Source organism: Oratosquilla oratoria, chromosome 35 (genome assembly GCF_046742065.1).
Source record: "Oratosquilla oratoria isolate Oo_2021 chromosome 35, ASM4674206v1, whole genome shotgun sequence".
In the NCBI taxonomy this organism is placed as follows: domain Eukaryota; kingdom Metazoa; phylum Arthropoda; class Malacostraca; order Stomatopoda; family Squillidae; genus Oratosquilla; species Oratosquilla oratoria.
Window position 1 is genome coordinate 25,747,305 of NC_134811.1, and position 20,314 is coordinate 25,767,618.

The 20,314-nt window shown below is 37.6% G+C and overlaps 1 protein-coding gene across 4 annotated transcripts in view; it reads right to left on the reverse strand.

Moving 5' to 3' along the window:
* Nucleotides 1-1,163: 1,163 nt before the first annotated feature.
* The window catches only part of LOC143018609 (uncharacterized), a 34,938-nt gene continuing 15,787 nt past the window's right edge, over nucleotides 1,164-20,314 (reverse strand). For all 4 annotated transcript variants that reach the window (XM_076174119.1, XM_076174120.1, XM_076174122.1 and 1 more), the window contains exons 2-4: nucleotides 10,585-10,878; nucleotides 9,923-10,187; nucleotides 1,164-6,104 (exon numbers count right to left, since the gene is read on the reverse strand). In XM_076174119.1, coding sequence (XP_076030234.1) covers nucleotides 5,580-6,104; nucleotides 9,923-10,187; nucleotides 10,585-10,760 — 966 coding nt within the window. In that variant the 5' untranslated portion in view covers nucleotides 10,761-10,878 and the 3' untranslated portion in view covers nucleotides 1,164-5,579. The remainder of the gene's footprint in view (nucleotides 6,105-9,922; nucleotides 10,188-10,584; nucleotides 10,879-20,314) is intronic.

The following is a 20,314-nucleotide window of genomic DNA, read 5'->3' on the forward strand; positions in this document are numbered from 1 at the left end:
GAAAGGTAAATAAAATAAAATAAATTGTGGGAGTGAGCATAAACATTAAGAGGAGAGAGAGAGGAAGGAGAAAGGGAGAGGGAGAGGGGGAAGGGGAAAATGAAGAGAGAGGGGGGGAAGGGGAAAAGGAAGGGAGAAAGGGAGAGAAGGGGAAGAGAGAGAGAGAAGGGTTAATAAAGAGTGAAGGAGGAAAAGAGAGAGAAGGGCAAGAGAGTGGGAGAGTGGGAGAGGGGTGAGAGAGGGGAGATGGGGAAGAGAAAGAATGTGGCTGTAAAAGATTTTGAGGGGAGAAGGCAGAGTGAGGTGGAAGAGAGCAAGAGGAGGAAAGAGGAAGAATAAGGGAGTGAAGAGAGAGTGAGGGGGGGAAAGAGGGCGGGAAGGAGGGGCATTGGAGGTGGGTTGCATGCTATGAATGAGAGGTATATAAATCTATAATGGATATAGAGGAAAGATTTTCGTTTATATGACACAAGGAAAATAGACCAATTCTTTTTTTACTTCCCCTAAGACTCATGTAAAGACTGCAAAGTTGAATATATCTACAATACAGTATTCCATAATAAAATTAAAGAATTAATATAGGTTCATGACCAAATATATAATATAATCCTTAAACTATCCAATACAACAAAAATACCTGAAATCATGACACACATTTTACACAGGAGGCATAAACCATTCACATTTTCACACCAAATGTCACATACTCCTAACTTTTTATGAATATTTGCTTCTTAGTTATTCAATGACATATCTAACAAGCAAGAATGGTTGAACCTGTGTAGGGGTTCATATTATATTATATAGTATGTATAGATACATGTGTACATTGTCACAAATATATGCATATATTCACTTCTACAGAATTTAACATTATACAAGCAATGTTTTTCCCTAAAGTTAGAACATACCAAAGAAAAATTGCATCTAATAGCTTGAAGGTCATATGCAGAATGATCATAGCAGTGACCACTGCCTGAAGTAAAAACTAACTAGTTAAACAGCCAAATTTGTGTGTGTGTTGTGTGTGCATGTATGTGTGTGTGTGTTTGTGTGTGTTACCTAGTTGTATCTTACGGGATGAGGAGGTACACTCGTGGTGTCCTACCTTTGTATCCCAGTGTCTAGTTTGCTCTTAAATTTGTGTATGGTTTTTGCAGGTATTGTGTGTGTGTGTGTGTGTGTGTGTGTGTGTGTGTGTGTGTGTGTGTGTGTGTGTGTGAGTGAGTGAGTGAGTGTGTGTGTGTATGTAGGTGTGTGTGTTTCACCATGGTCTTGGTTCATATGCTGGACTCGTAATCAACAGCTACTATCTTCCTGGATGAGTACTTAAGTGTATGTATGTGTATGTATATATGTGTGTGTATATATGTATGTGTGTGTGTGTTTGTGTACACACATACACACCTGCATCAAGGAGTGTGCACTCTTACAATGCCAGTCAAGCAATAGTATTTCTAGTACACAAAGCGCACTACACCTTTCTTAGAGCCTTGCCACTGAACAGGTTATATCTAATTGTAGTGTGCATTGAAATTGAACAAACATGCTGAAGTCCAGTAGCAATGTAAGCAATAAAATCTTGATTACACCTACATATCAATAATGAGCACATAATGACTTATCGCCAAATCTGGCAGCCATTCTGGTCTAGCCAGATTCTAAAGAAACATACCCTTTTTCCAAGACAAAATTAAAACACCCCACAGTGGCAGGGTATTCTAAGACAAGAATCTAAGTGGCCCCATTGGTGTAGGGTCATCCTAAGCCTATATATTCCATTGTTTTAGTCTGGTAATGCAATTTATATAAATTAAAAGAAAAAGAAAATAACCTACAAAGTTGCAGTCAGGAAATATGCAAACAATTAATTGAATGCTATTGTATCACACAATACCTGATTCCTTAACTTACGTACTTTCAGTACTGAACAATTTGAACTGTCTTTAACATGATGACTTAATGATAACACAAAACCTAGTATAAGGGCTTATGTTTATAAATTCTAGCAAATAAACACTATTATTCCCTAAGTATCACAATGAGTCATTCATCCAAAATGAAAAGCATTCTGTCACTGGGCATGTTAGTTGGTGTTAGTTGCATTTTATCATCATACACAACAAAATTAGTTCTCATTAGTAAACTACTCTGACACAAGAGTCGCTAATACTGCGACCCACAGGAGTTTACAAAGCCAACTCGTAGAATTTGCTCTGCTCTTGGAACTAAATTATAACCAGAATGAAGTGCACAAGATGGACACAATATTATTGGGCCATACCCAAATTATTGATGCTCTTTAGCTAATTTTTTTTTCTTTTTTCAACGTGCTCTCACGTGTCAAAACTACTTAAAAAACCTTTTCATAATCATTTCAGTGCAACACTTACAAACATTAAATACTTGAGCAAAGGTTTTTTTAATTTTTTTGTGTTTTATCCATAATTGCTTTTAAATAAATATCAATTTTTAAAGGATTTGATTAAATACTTACTAAAGGCCTGTGAATTACCATCAACATATGGTAGCACCGCCACAAGAACAGAGAAGAGAAAAGTTGGAATCAATGCGAGGTGGAGGTCCCCGATTTCGAAGGTTATGCTTGCCTGTAAGTGTCGCTCTCCAGTTATAACTTGAAAGGTGGCACAGACACCCACTTGTACTACAGTAATGAGCCAATTATCTGCCAAACTTGATACTTTTATGGCCTTACACCTCAGATGTCAAGTCCTTTATACTTCCCAATAATGGAAACTGTTCCATTTGTTTAAGGAAAATTTACACGCACAATGTAAAAGTGTACTATGAATGCATTTCCAAGTCTCCATCACAACTTTTGTCAGACTGAAAAGACACACTGCTGTAATGTGTATGTGTGTGCACGTGCATACACACATGCATCTGGGTATAAATGCATGCGTGAAAGAGTGAGTGAGTGTGTGTGTGTAACTGTGCAAACCTTGGTACTGTTCAAGCCTCCACATTTGAAGACAGCACAACCTCCTTTATTTCTAAACAATACAATGATTTTGTTAGTGCCAATTGCCAACCCTAATGCTACATTGTAAAGCTGAAGACATTATCAATCTAACAAACTACAAGGGAAAAAAAAAATAATAATACATAAATAAATAAAAAAAAATAATTCCACCCAATTGTTTTCCTCCTTTTTTGAAGATCCTTGCCATGGTACACAACAAACCATAGCTGGCCTGTTGACATTGGCACAACTCAAGTGTAAAACCAAATAATTTACTCAAATCACTGAAGCACCGAACGACAATAGCAATGATACGAAACTACTGCAACAAGAGACTAGTGGTGTGAAGAACGAGCAGTGTAGTAAGGACAGCTGAAGGCATTCAAATGACCCAACCTAAGAACCTTAGAAGTCTGTGGAAGGTCATCAGAAGCTGGAGGACTATCGAGTATTATTATTTTCTTAAAAATGTTTGTAAGCTGAAAATTAATACTAGAACAATAATATATATCACTAATACATTTGTGCAGGTGATCCTGAGTGGTCGGTCTGGGAAAGGCTTCTAAAAGTTCTGATTTGAGAAAATAGGCTTTCTAAATTGGGCAGTATTGTGGGAAATAAAGATTTGTCTTACATGAGAACTGTCAAAAGCAAGAGAACAAAAATGGGTGAAGTGATACCTGTGTGTGTAAATGTGTGTTTCTGTGTGCATACATATGTCTGTATGTGTGAGAGAGGATGTGTACAAATAAGACTGTTATTTTAAACACGTGTTTAGGTTAAACTATGAGTGCATTTAAGTGTGTGTGTGTGTGTGTGTGTGTGTGTGTGTGCATATGTGTTCATGTGTGCAGATCTGTGTGTTTGTTGTCCATGCATGTGCATATAAATAGTGATTCACCATTGTCTTGGTTTATGATGAACTCATGATCACCAGTTACCCTCTCAAATAAGAGCTCATCACTTGTAGTCTAAACTATGAGTAATGCTGTGACACATACACATAAAAACACTCCCCTTGCTTAACAGGGAAATTATTAGCTTGTGGTTACCCTTGATTGATTTTTTTTTTTTTTTTTTTTAACGCCAAGATCATGGCACAAATTCAGGACCTCAAGCAAGAGAGGTCATATTGATAACCACTTTATCAGCAAGTCATGTATATATATATGTAAGTGTGCATGTGTGTGAGTGCATGTGTACATGCGCACACGTGCACACACGTTCAGGTATGTCAAAAATATGTATGCATGCACACATTTGTACTCATGTTTAAATGTCCATGCATGTATAATTTACATGCACCTCTTGCATGTGATACGCATCACAACTACTGCTCTTGTTGTGGTTACTTTATACAAGTGAGGTATGACAGACTCGAGACAAGACAAACTCGGCTAAATTCAGCTACGTATGTCCACTTGCCCCGAGTTGGCTAAGTGGTGCAGACGGCAGGTACCAAACAAGGAATCAACACAAGAATTGTCTCGAAATACCGCAAGTCATAACCATATTTGAACTCTTTTACAGACATCAGGTGACATGTACCGAGAAAATGTCATTCATGAAATCACAGTAAAAATACAACTTAAGTACTGCACAGGAAAGTCACCTCTTGTATATCGTAACTTGAAATGTGCATAAATATTTGGCATTGCAAGATTGTCTTCCTGAAGTCTGATAATACAACTAAGAAATTGACCACTCCCATTTTTCAAGAGAAGGAAATTCATCCTTACTGAGATAGTTGTCAGTTGTTTTTCATTCCTAAACCTGTGCACCCATACTATCATCCTCATGTGACCTTTCCCTGTCTACAAACTTGAAATGGAAGAGTCCATTTCTCTATCCAAAAACAAGTTAATGTTCCAATTTGGGGACTACTCAAGACACAAAAACCAACTCCACAATTATTTTTGCATTGTATCGCTCCCATTAATATGGAGAATCATTTTCATATTGCATGTTATCTGCTTTACAAAAAGAAAAGAAAAGAAAACTATCTTGCAGCTGCAAAATATCTACACATACAAAATAGTCATATTCAAGAAATTGACATCCATGTTCAGTCCCATTAACCTCTTCATCTCCACCCCTGAATAAAGATCACCATCTACAACCAAATCACTTCAACATCAATGAAATTCAAAATGAATTAGTGTAACTCCCAATGTTCAAATGACATTTTCTTGCTATGTAGACAATATTCTTCCCAAACCCACTGAAGCTCTAGGAGTCTTTAACTACTCTTTATCAATACATTGTAAAACTACAAGAATTAATTGCAAGAAATGTTTTAGTACTAGTCAAATATCTTGAACAAGCCAAAGGTCAATTCCAACTGGTCATCACTTTCTACAATTGTTGGCAAATCATGTCTGTAGCAGACATCTAACATCTCATTGATGTGTGTGATGAAAGTAAAATTACATCTTTTGACCCACCCTACCAATATTCTTTTGTACACTAATAAAATACTTCATTTTGCAAAAATTAATACTTATGAAGAGATTTATTTTACTAACAGTTCTTCAATAAAAATACAACCAATGACATGATCTCTATTGTGGAAGTGATGTCCAGCCCAAGGTAAATCTTAGACACGTGCAAGAGCCCTCTGGCTGAACCACTGATGCCGATCATTGCGTGGATAACTACCACTATTACTCCATTTTAACTTATGGGGGCCCATGGCAGGAGGTGAACGGCTGAAATGGTGATGGGAGGTGGGAGGGGTATAATGAGAGGTTGCTGATGGGGTGGAGGGGTAGATGAATCCTGGAGTGCTAAAGAGAGGAACACTTCCTGGAGGTGGTGGGGTTTGGCTCATCCACTGGGGTTGCGTCTTGAGGAAGGGGGGTGAGTAAGAACCATTTTGGTGATGGAGGTTGTAGTGTTGGTTTGGGGATCGTTTCTCTCGCAGGTGGTTACTACTTCTACTAGGCGACGAGTGATGGCTCTTGGAGCCACTGCCAAAGCTGGACTTGTTTTTTGTTGGACTCGAAGTTAAACTTGAAGAAGGGGGAGTCTTGCATACTCTCAGGTTCTTATTGCAGTTATTGTTCTTGTCTGCATGACTGGTAAGGATATTCTGGGATTGCACTAGATTCTCTTTAAGCACCTAGAACAAAAATATGAAGAAATTAATTCTATGACTGAAAATATAACAAAAATATGAAGAAATTAATTCTATGACTGAAAATATAACTTCTTATATTACAGTAAAATTACTCTGTTCATATTAAACAGAATAGCCATTAACAGGCAAACATATGAAGTAATCCAGCCTCTCCCAGCTCATTTTATTCAAGAGAGATCTATGGGAGAGCCCAAGGACCAATAATGGTTGGCACAGGGCTATGAGCTGTATTACATTTACTCCCCCAACAATTCACATACTTCTACTTTTTTTTCTTCTGGGTTCACTAAGTAAGATGGTGTGGGTCACCTAGGAAGCTCTGGGGTGAAACATACACCCACTTCATAGATAAAGTGGGTATATCAATCAATATACCAATAGGCTTCCTTCCCCTTATAAGGGCAATAGTCAAGGTATGCACTCACCCCCCATCTATCTGTCACCCATTTCCTTTTTATTTTAGCTTCTTGTGGATGAAGGGTCATCCTTGTCCACTGCCCAGATCAGAAGCAATGCAACAAGACAGTATATTCACAGCATGGCCAGCAGTTTCATCATACATCATATACCCACTTCAAACATAATTAAAAACCATGTAGCACCTTCCATCAGAGCACTTCATGGATAAAGGGTCATCCCCATTACTTACAACAGTATCCTGGTCAATGCAGCAGAACAACTAATCCATAGTAAGATATAGCAGCTTGAATTAGTTTACCCTCACTTATTCATTATGGTGACACCCTCCCTCCATCATCATCATCTACTCCAAATTTAAAATGCAGGCAAGAACATCTCTTCCGGCTGCATCATATCACCAATTCATGGTCTCCCTCCACTGACTTCCATCTTTTGCACTCTCTTTCCTGCTCAACACACTCCACACATAATACAAAGTACCCTTCACCTCATCCAACAACTTTCCACATATTACAAACATGCCTCAACACACTCAGCACCAGGTTCTTTAGATTCAAAATAGCCCCAACCAAATCCACAGCCACACTTCATCAACTGAACAGCAGAACCTAAATACATACCATGCCTCTTTACAACACCCTCATACCTACCATATTCCTGGCGTATCATACAATACATCTATGGCATTCAAACAACACATCACAAACATAAAGACAAACTTCATACCTAAATTTAATGCACTTAAATCAATTGGAGGAACAACATTCGGACAAATCATAGAAACTACCTCTACAGTACACAAACAATATGTACACTTAGTGATAAATTAAGTGAGCCCTGCATGGGTCCCTAACCTCACTTAGACACACTAGAACACCCTACAGACTATATTGAACAAAGCCCTGAAGACCATTATAGGCTACACAAATACAACACCTACTGATTATCTACACCATGAAATAAGAGTACTCAAGGCTCACTTTGACAGGTGAGGCACATAAACACTTGTCACACCTCCACAAACACAGCACACCCACTACACTACATAGCAGAAAACCCACTCATGCCAAGAAGCATGAAAACACCAAAATACTTATATTACACACAACTAATCTCTTCTCTTCCTCCACAACCACCAGAAACCAGCCTCCAAAAGCATATTCCTAATCATACTGCTCACTGCTTCATCAACAGACAACATATTGCTGCATGCCAGACCCCCTGATATCCATTCCTTTGAATCCTCTCTCATCTTAAAGTCCACTTGGCCAGACTGCAGTGTGGCCACCATCCAGCCCTTATTAATTACCAGAGGCTGGATGACTGCATCACAGATAACTATCTACCATACCATACCATATACCAAGGCTTTTTCCCCCTTACAAGGGAGGTAGCCAAAAAGGGAAAGGCATAAAATCATTTCCACCCATTCCATCCCTGAATACACTCCACAGCCCTCCACCCTCCCTCTTATCTGAGCACCTATCTAGGATGTAAAAATTCATCCCCTACTATAGAACACATTATGGAAGACTGCATTGTACACAATCATGAATGCCAACAACACAATATTTACTCTACAAGGGATTTGTGAGGAAATCCTGTTCTAGCCATGGTGTTCCTCAGGGAAATAGGAGTCCTCAGCCAGTCTAGGGAATAACAACAACAACATTCTTGATATTCCTCTTAAACTCAGTCCAATCACATTTGTTTCCACACTCATTAGTCTTCCTTCATTTTTTTTCATATGCCCAAACCACCTCAGCACTTTTTGATCTACTCTATATCAGCTTTTTCCAATCCCCATTCTTTTTCTCATCTCCACATACTCTACAAGGGATTTGTGAGGAAATCCTGTTCTAGCCATGGTGTTCCTCAGGGAGATAGGAGTCCTCAACAACAACAACAACATTCTTGAAATTCCTCTTAAACTCAGTCCAATCACATTTGTTTCCATACTCATTAGGCTTCCTTCATTTTTTTTTCATATGCCCAAACCACCTCAGCACTTTTTGATCTACTCTATATCAGCTTTTTCCAATCCCCATTCTTTTTCTCATCTCCACATAATTGGGGATGGAATAGGTGGGAGTGGATTTTATTCCTGTTTTTGGCTACCTCCCTTGTATGGGGAAAAAGGTCATTGGTATATGTATGTACAAAGAAGAACCACACTGGCACAACTACATTCCAGCTATCACTCAGTATCTAAACAGCACCATGAAGGAATAGGCCGACATAATTCATAAAACATGCTCATCTTACATGTTCCCACTGTTGCCCTACCCAAACAATACAATATTTCTTTCTTGGTTCAGACCTCATGGTGTGAGAAAGGATAAGCACAAGTGAGTAGGGATGATGGGAGTGAAATATCTAAAGTGAAGACAATGATGGTACACTGGTTGTGTTAAGGACCAAAACTCTTGGGTAGACCATGTCCAGGTCCAATTCATGTAAGTATACACTGTGACCAGGACTGGAGGATTAGGGTAAGTCTGAACACATGTTGTTCAATAGTATAGGAGAATTAGCTAATAACTGGTCAAATGGTCAATCTGTTGTGGCATCAGCAGCAATTATTCCTTCCATATGAATGAATGAATGAGTGTGAGTGAGTGAGTGAGTGAGTGAGTGTGTGTGTGTATATGGGGGTACTACAGGTTGGCATAGGGTAGTATGGGGTCTGTTAGGTCTGAGTGCTCATGCTTTCTCCCTTCATCTGTTGTTTGTGTTTGTGTTGTTTCATTATTACATCTCTAAACTGGCAATCCTTGCAAAGGGCAGCTCTCCACCTATTGGAAAAAGAACAGGCTACATTTCAGGCATTTTTTCTACCCCTTCCCTATGTAAGATCTACTCAGATATGCAGGCAGCTGCTGAACTGTACTGCTACCCAAATTCCAGAGATTACTATCTCCTATACCATCCGTCACACACCAGTGCCACCAGAATTAACTTAATTTACTGAATATACTGTCAGTCAGTTACTACCTCACACTTAGCATCAACTTTCCTCATGGGTTTCAATCTCAGGGGACACCACAAAGAAGTGAGGTAGTAGTTAGCTATCCTTTGAGGACAACAGCCTAAATCCCAAGACACAAGTTTCTAGTCAAGAAAATCAGAATGTAATAACTGATAAATGGTCAAGAGCCCTCTAGACTCAACCAATTTTTTTTTACAACTAATACCAGATGCCATATTTTGACTCAATAAATCATAGAAGTCCATCAAGTATGTTCACTTGCCAGAAACTTCTACTGCAGCAAAGCCCATGTCTCAATTGAATACACAATATCAACAAGTACCCTTGCTCAACTAAATATCAAATCCTTGGTCTGACTAACCATCCAATAAAGAACTTGAGTCTTACTCACCTTTCCTTTACTGCTATTACTATTCTTGGACCCAATCCTCTCCAAGCCTGAGAAGTCAAATGTATCAATGAAGTTCTCCTTGTTACCATCCCGAAAGGACGCCACCGTGCAACACGATCCCTTTTGCTCCCCAAATCGGCAACACACCTCTAAGGGATCCACCCATATTGTGATCTCAACTGGCAAGTTTAAATCTTCATATGTAAGTCCTGATTCAATGGCTGCCATTTCTATGGTGGGTTCTTTGCGAATGTTTTCATTAACTCTGTCCAGGATAATCACAGAAATATAGGTCTACATAAGTTCATATTACATTATTCTTTGTCATTACTCTTGAACTCCTATGGCATTTGCAGAATTTATGCATACATGATCTGCTTATCATAGCATAGATATAAATATCTTTTTTTACTTCAACATTGATGCATGCTAAAAATTTGTCATGTCTATAGTTTGACTATTTTACTTGACTGTAAGGTTCATCTTTTACTGAAAGTGGGTTTCACAACACCCCATCTTCATACCAGCCTGCCACTCAGTCAAGTCCTTGAAACAAAACCTTTAATATATAAAATATACCAATTAAAATTCCCAAAATTAACTACATTATGATGTCCATCTGCAGGGAAAGTAAAGAAATTTTGGTCATGTAGAATACTCACCTTAAGCACCGATACCCCTGCCCTCTCCATGGTTTCTCTGGATGCCAGTGGTTCCTGAACCTATCTGTAAGCCGTTTCCTCAATTTCTCCTCAAACTGTACTTTCTTTTCATCCATCACATTGCGGCCTATTAATTTGGCAATAAAGATGACTGCTGCATTGACTTCTTCCTTCATACTTTAGGGCAGCTTCCTGGAAGGCTTCACGTCTTGGGGTTGGAGTTAAAGCTAGTGTCGATGTGAACCGCATAAGTGTGTCTTGTCCCAGAACTTGAGTGAACCTTCTTCTGCCAAACTGAAAAATTCAGAACTTTTAGTTTCAATATTTCCCACTATACTAAAGAATAATAATAAAAAGTGTTGCATTGGGCTTCAATAATTGGAATGAGAAACCAATTGAAATAAATTGCAGACACAGGCTTTTGACAATTCATAAGAACCACTTGACTATGCTTTCTGGGCATGGTTTCCAATAATCACAAAAACAATACAAAATAGAGCAATGAAAATATCAACAGGATGTTCCAAAGCCACTCCAATAAGACACCCATACATGGGAGCTAGAATCCTTCCCATAATACATAATATGAGGATGATGGGTGCAGAGTTCTATGCTAGATCCCTGTTCACTCACCTCAGTGTATCATACAAACATAATCATCTGAACATAACAAAGAAACCACCTTAGCTACTACTCAAACATATACATGCACAATCTACCATACATCCCACACAATACATCCACAACCAATTCACAAAATAAGCTACATGGCACCAACACACTCATTACCTCACCACCACACTCCCGACATCAGCCACACTGGCATATTTGGATTCAGGACATCATCCACCTCTAAGACAGTATCAACATAGAATAGGCTTTCCAACCACTACACAGAAGACACTGAATACTTCATCTTACAATGCCTCACACTAACAATCCATAGACAGCACAATATTTTTTCCTGTCAATATCTGGAAGTAGCATTGAAGAACACAGTAACAAAGGTACACCCACTGAATATGAGGCATACCACAGCCACTGACACTTTATCTACAGTTCACTAAAGTAATCAGTAAAAGTATCCCTTAATTTATGCCTTCAAGATTTATTGAATTTGTTTTACTATGGTACATTGGACACAATGGTAGGCCCAGAGGAACATAGGCACACTGGTGGAAATGGACTAGGTACATGTAATATGGGGAGGGAGGAGTGAGGGTGGGTATATATATATATATATATATATATATATATATATATATATATATATATAGAGAGAGAGAGAGAGAGAGAGAGAGAGAGAGAGAGAGAGAGAGAGAGAAGTAGGAGCAGAGGAAGAGGGAGATTTACAATGGCTGATTTCCTGGAGGGGAAAGGGAGGGGAGAGGGAGGGGAGGGGAGAGAAGGGGAGGGCAAGGTATTGGGAGAGGACAAGGTAGTGGGAGAGGGCAAGGGAGTGGGAGAAGACAAGGGAATGGGAGAGGGCAAGGGATTGGAAGAGGGTGAGGGAGATGGAGAGGGGGAGGTTAAGAAGAAAGTGAGAGGGGGAAAGAGGGACAAAGTAGGTAGATGGAAATTTACAATTATCTATGCACTTTCTATACTAAATTATACAATCAGCATAGCTGTGTACTTTTGCTTGACTGTTGTTCTAATGCACTAGTTCAAGTAAGTTTGATGGAGTTTGCATTTAAGATCTATTTATCTTGTGTACACATAAGAGGTTTGAAATGCCACTCTTCCAATTCAAGGTCCTATCAATTTTAATACATTAAGGTTACATTGAAGGGATTTGTATATTTCTATAAATTCCCTGAAACTCATCCGACAATTAACAGATTGAAAGGGTACAGCAACAAGCTATTAAACTGATAGAAAGTCTCAGAAACATGCAAGATAAAAATCACCCAAGATATTTATTTGAACCAAAATCTTTTAATACAAATCTTAATATCTTCATACAAATCTAAACAAATTTAAAGGGAAATACTATTATCAAAACTTACAATATTTTTTTAATAAAAACAAGATGACAAACATTGGCCTCACACTATACAATGTAGATTTCTGTTAAGAGTTGGAAGAAATAATTTCAATTATGGTCAATGAATGAAATACATTTACTACAGAAGCATAGTAAAAGTACAATTTTAAGTTTTAAAATCCAGATTGAGATGCACTTAAACATGCTTTATTCTCTCTCAATGTAATTAATTGCTCTTTTATTTTCATCTATCACTCTCCAACCAGCCTCGTTATAAAGAAAAAGGTATGCTATCAGTATGCTGTTCTACTACAAATCAATATAATACACATATTTATCCACCCATTCATAAAGGGGTCATAAGAGTTCAATAAATCTATTACTCTAAGATGAGTAGCACCTTATAGTTTGAAGATGACATGATTAAATCACAACATAATACCTAATGCCCCACAAGACTGCAGCTCATGTCCAGCAATGTCCTCACTCCCATGAGATAATGGCTCTGAGTTTGCAATGGATAAGATAGCAATGGAAGTGATGGTGACCGCAAATCATATCACATCTGTGGCTGACCTTATGAGTCATAAGGCTTCAGCATGCAGTCCATGGGAATGCACCGAGAATGGGGTCCCAAAGCATTAAGGCATAGACATCATAGCTACCACAAATGCTAAATGATGGTGGTAATCATGGTTACTTTCCTTGTGGTACAAGACACAATTTAAGGATACTATCCCAAAGACTGGTAGATAACAGTGACAATGGGTACAATAAATTTAAAAGGGACTATAAAATTTGTGCAATCAATGCCCCATACATATGTGTGTGTTTATTCACATTAATAGGAAATTCGGATTATTCCTTACAATTCACGAGATAATAAGTATACCATATAAATATATACTGTGCTTAGTCACTGCTTCTTACTCAGGGGAGTGGACAAGATGCAGGAATGACCTGTCATCCAAGATGTGCCAAGATAAGAGGGAAGGAAGAGGGTAGAAGGGAGTGGAGTATATAGGGGATGGAATGGGTAGGAGTGTTTTCTATGCCTTTGTTTTTTGGTTACCTCCCTTGTAAAGGGGAAAGAGCCTTTGGTATATGTATGCATGCTTAGTCTTTCCCAAGTATTAAGGTTTGAGTTGCATGGCTAGCAGTGTGCAGTCAGATGTGGCTGAATAAACCTGAACAATGTGGTAATGGACAAGCAACATCATGAGACTGATAATAAACTACACTCATGTATCTGCAGGTGATCCTGAGACACTACATTGATGACCTGCCAATAACCCAGGTTTGCAACTACAAAATAGCTGCTAAGAACATCCAAGCCTACTTGGACAAATTAGAACAATGGCTTTGAACTAAGGGAATGGAGGCCTCCCTTCAAAAATCACCAATAACAATACTCACTTTTAAACAACCATTAATAAAAAATATCAAAAACTAAATTTGAATGGTTAAAGCCTTCCACTGGAACTCAAATATTGTGCCTCACTTTAAAGCCTTTGGTATATGCATGTACTCTTGATACACAACTTTAAATCCACACAATATATATATATATTTTTTTCAAGTAATAGTAGCAGGAATGTCCTTACTGTGATATTACCACCAAGCAGCTTCTGATTACATACTGCAAAATTTTGTGTAAAAGCAAAAAATAAATAAATAAAATAAAATAAAATATTGGGATATGCAGTATTTAGTACTATTGTTGGAGTGAGTTGCCTATATACAGGACTATCTTTAATCAACTGTCTTAAACTAAGTGGAAAACCCACATCTCCAAAGTAGCCAGCCTCAGTCCTCAGAACCTCCCAAAGCCTCTCTGGAAAGAAATTTTGCACTGCCATTTGTACTGTATCAGTGTGGGACGGTTTCTATGTCACCAGCTGAAAACAGTAGGAAGAGGAGAGTAGTCCTCAGCTGTCAGCTTTTCATGTGTAAAAAAGTGTAACAGTTGAAACTAATACAAAATATCTTGGGCCTAGTACTAAGACAGGGTGTCAGTCTCTCAGGCTGCACCTCCAGATGGTGGTGAGGGGGTTGACCAATTTTGAAAAATCTTCACTGTCTATCTTAATTCGATTTTTTTATTTTTTTTTATTATTGCATTAATACATAGTAGGGATCTTGCTCTAGATGCTGGTAAAGTGTTTTTATCGTACCGCCATTTTTAAAGGGTTTAAAGGGCCTACCCTCCCTCCCCCCGGCAGCCACATGCTGTGCACGACCATTGTTTACATACGTTTTGACCATATTTTACTCTATTTTTTTGCGTTTGATGCGCTCATAAAGTTTTCTCTTACGTCCGGCATGCACGTGAGTATGTGGTGTGAGGAAGTTCAGCCTGCACGACTGGCAGTGGCCTAAGCCTTACAAAGTAAAGGACATGTATACGTTAGCTTGCCACATTCACTAATTTGCCGTGTGAAATTCGCATCTATTTTTCAGTGAAGGTGATATTTGAAGATATTAGCCATGCCTAAGCTATCCAAACAAAAGGCACACTTGCAGAAGATAAGAACGTCTACATTAGCAACTCAAGGGGAGAAAGAAAGAACCCCAGCATCAACTTTGTTATCACCACCTCCGCCACCACCACTAGTACTCCCTCCAGCAGCTCTCTCCCTTCCATCTACATCCACATCCTCAGCACCTGATCCTCTGTCCTCTACACCTATATCAGACAAGTTGTCTCTACGCAAACAACTGTTTGCTAACAAGTGGCTACAAGGATGCCTCCTTGTTGCAACACCTTGGGTTTTGAGTCTCAAACCTCACAGTGATGTCCCTGATGCAGCAAGAGCCTGTTCCAACACCAGAAAGGAAACCCAAGAAAAGAAAGAGAGCTGAATCCCAGCAATCAGACTACCTTGCTGGGTCATTCTAGACCAAGAACTCAAACTTTGCGACAAAGAGTGAGGTGGCGGCTTATGAGACCCTCACTTTGAGTGAATAATATCCTACACTGTAGGAGGGTACAAAGTGCCTGAGTTACTTGAAAGATGCAAAATCATCATGAAAATACAATGGAACCTGTTTTCAATGGGTCTTAGGAGGTCCAATGTAAAATTTAGTCAAACTAAGGGAAAAAAAAAACTTTAACACTCATTTCTGAAAAATTTAAGTTTTTGATACTCAAAGTCTATCTCCTCCCTCAATTTTCAACCGATTTTTGCATATGAGGTCTCTATTAATAGCTACATAAATGACAAAAAATTAAATAGAGAGTTTTTTTGCATATGTTAAATAAATGTTTTTTAATAACGTGTCAAAGTCAAAATTTTGCGGATTTTTGATAACTTTTTCATATTTTTTTCCCTCGGCGTTAAACAAAGTTATTAAAAAAAGCTTTCTATTTTGTTTTTTTACATGTGTAGAAGATTCTTTTGCTGTAAAATGAAAGACATCGAATAAAAATTGTAAGAGGAGATAGGATTTGAAAGAAGCCCAAAAATATGGTATTTTTTAGGTTTTTTATTAAAAAATAAAAAAATAAACATTTCAGTAATATTAGCAAATCTATAACAATGTTTACGTGTCATATGTGTACTGACTGGTATTACTCATGAGTGTCTCTGGTCCCCTCAACCCCCTATGTATGTTTGTCCGTGTGACTTAATGTAGAAAAATTACCTGATGAGGACCACAATGGAAATAAGCGTTCATGCTTTTTGTGTTATCCTCGGCAATTTACATTTATTATTTCGAACTATGTGTTCTTGTCATTATTTGCACTTCATGTACATTGATTTATTGCCAAATAAAGTCTATCTATCTATCTATCTATCTAGATCTGAATAAAACTCATGCTGTGAAGGTTTCCTCAGACCTAGATATCACACAGAAAAAATCAGCAAGATCCTTCAGAAAAAAATATTTTGGGCGGGGGGTCCCCTTAAAGGTAGTCACTAGCAGGGCTGTGTCAGAACACAAAACCTCCGACTCTGACTCCTCTATTTTTGGCACCACCGACTCCGACTCCTCTATTTTTGGCACTACTGACTCTGACTCCTCTTCATGTAATTAACTGATTATGGCCTACATATTTTATAAAGCTTATACAACACACATATGCTCCAATCTTGAGTAGACTTATATCATTATAACTGGTTTATATCAAAGAATAAAGATATATGTTATAGTGTGGCTTTCCTATGTTTGACCTCTTCATTAATACTTTATTACTGAAGTAGAGATTTTTTGAAAGGATATTGAAGAAAATTCAGTAAAATATTCTATAATGTACCTCTTGATTTAACTACATATTGGTACTGCTATGCGAAACTTTTTTTTTTCAACTTTAAATATCCTTATTTCAATAATTCAATGTTAAAAAGTATAGAGGGGACAAAGAAGGGGAAAGGAGAGAAGAGATATTATCATTGCGTTAGTCTACAGTTGAAATCATAATTATCCTACTGTTTGGCAACACAGCAGTGGGAGAAACCACCAAACTGATGGAGTGATGGAAACAACACATATGGAACTCGACAGGAATATTACAGCTCCAGTGTCTGTGTGTCAACAGAAGGTGTAAAATGGGGGTGTTTATCTAATTTATTTATGTAATGCTTTGGATGTTTATCGCTCTATGTATAAAATATTACAGCTCCCGTGTCTGTGTGTCAACAGAAGGTGTAAAATGGGGGTGTTTATCTAATTTATTTATGTAATGCTTTGGATGTTTATCGCTCTATGTATAAATTTGAAAGCCAGCGTTGCACAAGGACGTTTTGGGGGTTTAGTGGAATGACCATGAAGATAAGACGATGTGATTTATTACATTTTATATATATATTTTTTTATATAATCTTCTTATAAGGACACACACTGCATAACTCTACAGACTAAACAAAGGCATTATAAAGTGTAAATTCAACTGGAGTCAGGTCGGTATATTTTTTACCAACTCTGATTCCAGTGACACTGTAATTGCTTCCGACTCCAACTCCGACTCCACAGCCCTGGTCACTAGTCCCAACTAACATTACTACGACCATGATTTAGAATAACCTGTTCTCATGGAAACAATTTTCAGCCCCGTTTTCACAAAAACTAGTTCTCAAAATACTTCTCTTTGACAAACAAATAAAAATTGGAACATACAGAAAAGCAGCCTTATTGTCATCACACTTTGGTTTCCTTCATGATGGGCATGTTTGCATCACAAAGCTGAAACCTGTTAGAGTTGTGTCTTTCTTTAACTGGCTGGTTTTGTTGTAAAAGTCAGGTCATGTAACCTAAATAGTTTTGCTTCCCAAAACCAAGGTATCGTGGGTTAGTGCACTTTTTGACATCTATAGCATGGTTGCATTTTCCTACATTGACAGCATATTCTGCGTTGATATCAAATTTGAAATTGAAGTTCCCAATATTAATCTTCTGCCTTTACGAATATTATACATTTTTTGTTCTTTAAATATAAATTTGCAATGTGCAGATTGCCTTCCAAACAGTTAACAATGAATTTATTTCAACCAATATATTGATGGTGCATCACAACCTTCCATTTCCAACAGTATTTAATAAATATATTTAAAAATATGGCATCAATAGTTACCATACTCCAAATTAATCAGCTGTGCCCATAGCACATAAACATAGAACATTCTTTCAAAATCAAGTAAAACTATAATATACTACTCTGCTTGGTCACAACCTCAGTCCAAAACCAGTTTCAATTTATAAAATTTAAAGCGATTTTGGTGTTATCAGTCTATTATTCAGTGAATACATAACTTATTTCAAAATCATTTCTCACTGGCATAACTAGTACAATTTCTGCAATGACATAATAAATAAATTGAATGCCTTTGGTCTTTTTTGCACAAGACCCATGGTTCCCTGGTAACCAGCAACACCCAAAAAATTGGCCCATAAGTTACCCAAGAAAGAAATATTGTGCTGTCCGAGTATGGCAATGAAACAAAAGGCGTTTGTTGTATTCTGTGTGATGGTTGCATCTATGGCAATTTGTTTCTTTAGGCAGGCTTGTTCTGAGCTGGTACTTAGTGCTGGATGTTTACAGTTGAGCTAATGTGGTCCTTGCTTCTCTTGAGAGATTTTTCTGTGGGTCTGACATCTGGGGGGGACTGGTTGAGTAGAGTTTAGATGTCATTCTTAAATCAAACTGCCCTTCATGCAACCACCCCACAAGACAATGAACACCTCATCCTACAAAAACCCACTCTAACAATCCTGAGACAACACAATATCTCCTCCCTGAGTGACTTATGTGCCAGCCCAGAGGCCATAACTGGTTACCTGGGAGACATGGGTCTCCTGCAAGTGAAACCTGGGGCAATAGATCCAACAATTCTACGCAAAGCAATCCAGCACAAGGGAAAGAAAAAAAAATAAAAGAAAAAAATAATAAATAAATATACACACACACACATATATATATGTATATATATATTATATAATAATAATAACAAAATAATGATAATAAATGAATAAAAACTTTCAAATACCAATACTTGTATCATAAATACAACCTGACTCCATAATGTTTAAGTTTACATAAAGCAATGTGTGACAATATAGTCAGTCTCAAGTCAGTACTTGTATTTACAAAGTTCAAACTAAAAAATGAGCCCTATGAAGTGGATTTTGTTAGAGAGAACATGAGCATATTTTTCAAATGAATTCTACTAAAGTTTAGATAGAAACCTTCGAAATGTAAAAGAGTCTTGGCATTGTACTGAAAACAAAAGCAAAGGTTCCATGTTAATGGAACTCCATGGGATGATGTCATGAAGCATACTCATGTGTGGTAATCAGCAGTATTAGCAACAAACCAGGTGGTTTCAAATATTGGTGATTGAGCTGGTGCCACATGAAGCACTGATTCTACTACACAAGTACATTTTATTACAACAAAATGTTCAGTGCTATAGAGAAATTGGTGATACTATATTACCTGAACATTTGCATGTAACACACAGTGAACCCTCATCATTATACTATTCTGGTGTTGACAATACCAACAGAATGTTCATTTTTTCAACTGAAAATATATTGAACTCCTTAACCTCTTCAATATGAGTCAAGAGATATGCTATATCAATGTGGGCCCCTAGCACAAAGAAAAATACAAGAAAATTAGAAAGAATCCAAAGAGCAGTGACAAAAATGGCAACCACACTATCAAATTTTACATATGAACAAAGATTGGAGAAATTGCAGTTATCAACATTGGAGCAGAGAAGGGAAAGAGGCGATTTGTTGACCATTTTCAGAATTATGAAAGGGATGGAAGTTCTCGATAGAGATGACCTATTAAAATGGGACAAAAGAGAAACAAGAGGACACGAAAAGAAACTAAAGAAAGATAATTACACCAGAGACCTGAAAAAGAATAGTTTCCCACACAGTGATCAATGTCTAGAACAAATTGAATAATGAAATAGTGAATGCCAAAACTATACACGTTTTCAAGAATAAACTAGATATAGAGATACGAAAATGGGTCACAATGAGCATAGCTCCCATCCCGTAAAATACAACTAGGTAAATATGTGCTCTTGGGGTTTTTTTTTTTTCCCTTTGTATCACACTGTATAAGAATTAATGGAAGACACAGAAGGAAAAAAAATCTTTATTTCATTCTCCTAGACAGAATAATACAGTGAAGGGAGAGGTAGAAGCCTGTCAATGAAAAGAACCAGACAGTCTAGAACTTGACAAAGTTGAATGATTGGAGGCAAGAGGGCCTACCAACTAAAATAC